This window comes from Ostrea edulis, chromosome 1 (assembly GCF_947568905.1).
Source record: "Ostrea edulis chromosome 1, xbOstEdul1.1, whole genome shotgun sequence".
NCBI lineage: Eukaryota > Metazoa > Mollusca > Bivalvia > Ostreida > Ostreidae > Ostrea > Ostrea edulis.
Genome location: NC_079164.1, coordinates 48,647,185 through 48,654,326, shown reverse-complemented (window position 1 = coordinate 48,654,326; position 7,142 = coordinate 48,647,185). Strand labels below are relative to the sequence as shown.

General features: G+C 36.1%; 1 protein-coding gene across 3 annotated transcripts in view; it reads right to left on the bottom strand.

Annotated features, from left to right (window-relative positions):
- Window positions 1-2,824: 2,824 nt before the first annotated feature.
- LOC125651881 (calmodulin-beta-like) overlaps window positions 2,825-7,142 on the bottom strand; it is a 44,506-nt gene continuing 40,188 nt past the window's right edge. For all 3 annotated transcript variants that reach the window (XM_048880731.2, XM_056152905.1, XM_048880723.2), the window contains 4 exons: window positions 6,996-7,105; window positions 3,480-3,570; window positions 3,124-3,180; window positions 2,825-2,965 (listed from right to left, as the gene is read on the bottom strand). In XM_048880731.2, the coding sequence (XP_048736688.1) occupies window positions 2,901-2,965; window positions 3,124-3,180; window positions 3,480-3,570; window positions 6,996-7,105 (323 nt within the window). In that variant the 3' untranslated portion in view covers window positions 2,825-2,900. The remainder of the gene's footprint in view (window positions 2,966-3,123; window positions 3,181-3,479; window positions 3,571-6,995; window positions 7,106-7,142) is intronic.

The following is a 7,142-nucleotide window of genomic DNA, read 5'->3' as shown; positions in this document are numbered from 1 at the left end:
TGGGCAAACACAAACCCTAGATATACCAGAAGTGGGATCAAGTGCAAACCGGGAGTAAGCATTCCCTGTCGACCGGTCACACCCGCCGTGAGCCCTATGTCTTGATCAGGTAAACGGAGTAATCCTTAGTCAAAATCAATGTGCCAAGAACGGCCTAACAATCGGTATGAAACAAGTCAGGCAGCATTTGACGCCAATGATGGGTTATATTCGCAAACTACATAATTATAACGACCATAGAATTTGCGAAATGCTGATTTTAAACGAGACTGTCGAAACCTCTGTAACATCAACTTGTTTGTCAGTAGCCTGCCTTGATTTAAAAACGTATCATACGCAGAACAAGATCTTGCGTATCAATCAGTTGAGAGATATAAACACCATATGCAGGTGATAATGGAATTATTATATTTGGAATCCATAAAGATGGGCAGTTGACGATGGAGAAACGTTTGTCATAAAGGTGAATTGTTAGTTTGCCGTAAATATCCCTTTTCAATAAGATATAAAAGTACGAAGCAGATGAGGACTTTGTGGTGTCTTTTATCTCAAGTTCACAGGGATATATCGAATCGACATATGAATGAAAATGATTATTGTTAATAGGTAAAACGTCGTCGATATACATGTATCTAAATGTAAAGTTGAAGGCCACAGCAAGAGATTTTTTCTTCCCATATAGAAGCTTTTGAATAATCTCTGCTGCATAAGAATCTAAAAACAAGTCAGCTAACAAAGTAGCACAATTCCTGTCCATGGGAATTCCAACAGACTGTTGGAAGACCTGATCACCAAAGACAACGAAGTCATTGTCATTGAGGAACTCCAGCATAACTGATTTGAGAAAGGTTTTGTAATTTCAAATTTACTAAACCATCGCAATTTCATGCCAATGACAAAATACTAAATGTGGAATTGCGATTTCATGTAATCAATGCCATGGGGTTTTACAGTGTAAAATTTATTAATGTAAAGTGTGGAAAATAATTTCTCAGTGTACAAGGCCTTTATGAAATATTCTATATTTGAACAGACGCTCGAGTCCATTGTTTAGTGAAGAACCAGTGAAACGTATTCAGCATATTCCAGCTGTTGATTAACACACAAACTAAAGTTATGAATCTGGGCACAGTTTCCTATTGCTCAAGAAAAAACAATCGCTAAAGCGCATCAAAGATGCGTATGGCCGAGTTGCAGTTTGGAAAATTATGCACGCTTGCATTCACGAAGTAAAAACATGCACGTATTTAATATAGTTTATAAGTATGAAGCTTTGAATGGCCGCAATAGGTATTTAGTGTGATAATGACCTTGACCTTTTGTCTTTGGATTTCAAAAGCAACATAAATCTTGAATTGCATCAGGATTTGAAGTCTGATAAACATGCACCAGCAAGTACATGTATAAAAGTTGGAGGCAAGCTCAAATCTATGGCATTTAGTGACAAAGTTACCTTGACCTTTTGACCTCAAAATAAATAGGAACCTTCCTCTTTTGGATGTGATCATGTTATGTAAGTCTCACAAAGATGCACCAAAAAGTATGAAAGTTGAGAGACCGGACAAGCTAATTTTGGACGCCGACTGGACGCCCATCCTTCGCCAATTTAATAGCCGAGATTTGTTACGCAAATCGGCTAAAAAGACCTAGATCACTCATTTTCTCTTCAGTGGCTGAATCCCTTTATTGCTTGACAGGTGGCGCGCTTTAAAGTTCGGCGTCCTAGTTCAATATCTGATCTACAAACGAAAGCTACATGTACATCATGAGAAAGCTACATGTACATCATGAGAAAGCTACATGTACGTCATGAGAAAGCTACATGAGAAAGCTACATGTACGTCATGAGAAAGCTACATGTACATCATGAGAAAGCTACATGTACATCATGAGAAAGCTACATGTACATCATGAGAAAGCTACATGTACGTCATGAGAAAGCTACATGAGAAAGCTACATGTACGTCATGAGAAAGCTACATGTACATCATGAGAAAGCTACATGTACATCATGAGAAAGCTACATGAGAAAGCTACATGTACGTCATGAGAATGCTACATGTACATCATGAGAAAGCTACATGTACAGCATGAGAAAGCTACATGTACATCACGAGAAAGCTACATGTACGTCATGAGAAAGCTAAATGAGAAAGCTACATGTACGTCATGAGAAAGCTACATGTACATCATGGGAAAGCTACATGTACATCATGAGAATGCTACATGTACATCATGAGAAAGATACATGTACATCATGAGATGGAATTGAAAAAAATAACTTCTTGTCTTTTTTTTTTTTATCAACATACAACATAACAGCAGACTGATTACCTATGTCTTCCTAAATACCGTATAGTGATAAATTTGTTGCTTCGCTGACGTATTTAAACATTAACATACAAATATTATATTGGTCACAGTACCTGTCAATGAACATAGTTTGGAGGATGCACAGAGAAACAAGGTGTAATTTTATTTTAAAGAAGAGAGAGGAAAAACTGAACAAGTTAATGAATAACGGGAACGTTTAAACAGGAACTGAGATAAATGTACCACCATGGTAAAATTTTGAAAATGTTTAAAAGTTGAGTTCATTTCTTTAAATGAAGCAAAATATCAAAAACAAAAAAGTTAACAAATGTAGGTTTTTGATTTGCTATAATTCATAGATTTATCGACCTCAGAGAAAAACATATCTACCTAGTACTTCATACTTTTTTTCTGAAGTCAATACATGTATATCTTGAACCAACCTCATTTAAAGGCTATATTTTAATTGCACACTAGTATTATGTCATACAAGTAATCATATATATACAAATGAAATATTGCAGCACTTTATTAGAAATAATACATTGGAATATTCAGTTATTGTTCATCTTCAAGACACACGTGGCTCAATCATCGAAGGGGTCCTGGCGTTTTGTGTCCGCTTTGTCCTCGCACATACAAGCGATGAATTCTATAGTACCAAAACAAAGATGTCGAGTAAACTGTCAGACATTTAATCAAATAATACCGCGTATTTTCTCTCTCCACATTAAAGAATTGTAATATTTTTTTTTAGAGCTTTATCTTAATATGCGGATGAATATTCAACAAAGTGAGTTAAATTCTTACCTTCAAAATCTATTCTTCCATCGCCGTCGATATCAACCTCAGCGATCATTTCGTCAACTACAAATATGAAAGTGATTACATGTACCCAGAATCCTTTTCATTATCCTGGCAACTGGTGTCAAAGTTCAATACATGTACTGTCGCTGAGGACAAATTGTGACAAAGTTACACGGAATATGTTGTTGTCTCTAACAACCCTCTGTCGCGGGTGACAATAGGTGCAGATCGGCGACATGTCGGTGTAAATTGTCACCGACTAAAATTATGCAAGGATGATAATGTACTCTACAACACGGTACGACTATTCTAAACACCAATCATTAATACACTATTTGAAAAATTTCATAAGTACTAACTTTCTTCCTCCGTGAGATCCTCCCCCATGCATTGTAATACAGATCTTAAATCAGATGCTGTAATGTAACCGCACCCTCCTTTGTCAAATACCTGGAAGGAATGAAAATATATCTGATAGCACTTATATTTAATGGTAGTCGACTAATAGATCAAGAGAAACAACGGTCACCGGAATCACCAAGTGTTGTGCATGCATGTACACTGTATATGTGATTTATAAGCTTAAAACACTGTATAGTGGCCCAACAATGAGCCAAGACCTACCAAATTTAATTGAAACTAGCTCAGTGATTCTGAAGGAAAATCGAAAATATGAAAACTGAAACATGACGGGCATATTTTCGATGAGAAATTTACAAATCAGGTACGCTAATCTACCATAATCAGGTTTATGTTATTTTAAGATATTGAAGGTACACTAAGGTTAATATGATGACAAAGGTCAGCTGGATTTAATATTATATGTGTATGACATGTAGTTATATTATTACATACATTATTTCTTCCCCCAATACATGTACATGCCGACGAGACAGAATGAGCTTTCGACAATGACTAGAGCATAATCGTGATTTACATGTAGTTCATACCAAAAGCCTTTAAAAGTATTTTGCTATTTTTCTTTTGTTTGCAATTATCGTTATTGCTGTAGCAGTATCAGCTAAATTATAGGAAATTCGACTGGGGTGCGCACTGCGGGTATTATGTACAAAATATGCATATGTACAGTAGGCGGAACTAACTACATGAATGAGTGGCCTTTGTATGGTTATATGTAGACAAGATATAACCGAAATATCACGTTGTACTCTGCAGAATACCCCACCTTCACTTTGACGGTTGTCTCCCTCGACGGGACACCCCACCCTTACTTTGGGAAGCCTGACTCAGTTCGAGCTCTTTTAATAAGATCAACAACGTTGTATTTTTCGATGTATAGTGTTCAATGAATAGCAATTCTTTTCGTCAGTAAAACATATATCGGTGAAACCGACGGGGACCATGAAAGTATTCTCTGTTTGTCCATTTATTAGTCGTCTGTCCTAGTTCCTTTTTCATACAAATGAAACGTGCTGTGTAACGTCCTTATGAACTACATAACGGATCAGGTACACATACTTTTACAAGTCGTTAGCGTGCATTATATTTCTGAAATGTCCGATGAACATCAATTGTCATGAAACCGATGTCGGCGTCACACTGTGAGGGGGACAACTTTAACATTGGCATGATTTTTAAACTAGATATTTCACATACAGATTCCTCATTATCATACCAAGGCTTTTGACCTATTGACATTGACCTTGAGTCTTGAGAAATTTAAATCAAACTGAAGTATTTTATTTATCGTAAAATGATTCAGACTAAAATAAGACAAGGTATTCTACCACATCTAGTAACATTCATCCTGTCTTACATGTACAATATGTAGCATCACACATTAACAATAACCTAGGCCTGTCTACTGAATAACTCACCCTGAAGGTCTATCTTAGCGCTTCACACTCACATTAACAATTATCTATATACATAATAACTCATCTAGTCACAGTACCTAAAATTAACCATAGCATCTCAACTGAATACCTCATCCTAAAGGTCCGTCTTAGCACCTCACATTAACCATAGCATCTCAACTGAATAACTCATCCTAAAGGTCATTCTTAGCACCTCACATTAACCATAGCATCTCAACTGAATAACTCATCCTAAAGGTCCGTCTTAGCACCTCACATTAACCATAGCATCTCAACTGAATAACTCATCCTAAAGGTCCGTCTTAGCACCTCACATTAACCATAGCATCTCAACTGAATAACTCATCCTAAAGGTCCGTCTTAGCACCTCACATTAACCATAGCATCTCAACTGAATAACTCATCCTAAAGGTCCGTCTTAGCACCTCACATTAACCATAGCATCTCAACTGAATAACTCATCCTAAAGGTCCGTCTTAGCACCTCACATTAACAATGAGCTTTTAACAGAATAACTCATCCTGAAATTCTGTCGTAGCACCTCACATTGACAATTATATATCAACTGAATAACTCACACTGAAGTTCTGTCCATTAACAACGAGCTTATAACAGAATAATTCATCCTGAAGGTCTGTCTTAGCACCTCACATTAACAATAACACCTCAAAGAATAACTCACCCTGAAGGTCTGTCTTAGCACCTCACATTAACAATGAGCTTTTAACAGAATAACTCATCCTAAAGGTCTGTCTTAGCACCTCACATTAACAATTATCTATTAACTGGATAATTCATCCTGAAGGTATGTCTTAGTACCTCACATTAACAATGAGCTTTTAACAGAATAACTCACCCTGAAGGTCTGTCCTAGCATCTCACACTCACATTAACAAAGAGCTTTTAACAGAATAACTCACCCTGAAGGTCTGTCCTAGCATCTCACACTCACATAACCAACCTGTCAACAGAATAACTCGTATCGTCCTGAAGGTCCGTCTTAGCACCTCACATTAACAATAACATCTCAAAAAAGAACTCTGAAGGCACTTTGTTACGCATGAAAAACCACATATATGTCGAATATGAATTTCTTCACGGTTGACTTACGTTTTAAGAGTAATACAAAAAAAGTTATCCTCTGCCTTTTTTTTCTATATGCTTTGAAAAAAATTATATGAATTTCCAATATACAAATAGAAATATATCTATCTATATACATGTATATATATATATATATATATATATATATATATATATATATATATATATATATATATATATATATAATCCAAAACGAAAGACTTGATATCACACAGTCAAAATAATCAAAATAAAAACTTTTTGGATTTTAACATCCCTCCTCCGGTGAATACAAACTGAATACGCCTCGGTCGACAATGGTTTTCCCGGGGTGAAAATTTTCAATGTTACCCTCAACTACATGCAATATTCATATAATATATACATCTTCAATGTTTTCACCTTGGTTATATCTACGGATTATAATGATAGCCATTCCCTCACGAATGCGATGTATTTGTGAACAATATGTGTATGACTCTTGATAATTATCTAAGACTGCATTAAATCCGCGCTTAGATAACGACACATATTTACAGACAAGCTGAAATATGTGGAAATATAGTACACCTATTTTAACGGCTGAGAATTCTTCGACAGAAAATAGAATGTAAATAGAAAAAATTAATGAGAATATGAACGGCAACGCTTCGTTCCAGCATTCTTTTCACGAAGTATATGCCGGCGAAAAGCGTCGCGGTTCATACCCTTATGTGTTTTCATTCCTTAAAATGAATTTCATCACAGTTGACTCTCTTCATAATTATCTTTTTGCATAGGATTTGTTTTCCGCGCTCTTTTTTCTAATATGCTTCTAGACATTGACATGATGTTTCTCATGTGTATAACTAAGACTTAAATTTGATATATTTGACTTTAAAAACGTTTACAATTCGTTTAGATCGATTGAGGAGTCTGTATGGAATCAGAATGCTTGTTAATCGCTCTACTGACCCTGAAGGCCTGCCTCAGCTCCTCTTCTTCATCCTCCGCTGATTGCTCAGATATCCCTCCCATGTTGGCCATAACCTGAACAAACTCCTCAAAACTGAATGTCCCGTCACCTGCAGAATGGGGCATAGAATTAATAGTATTTGAGGT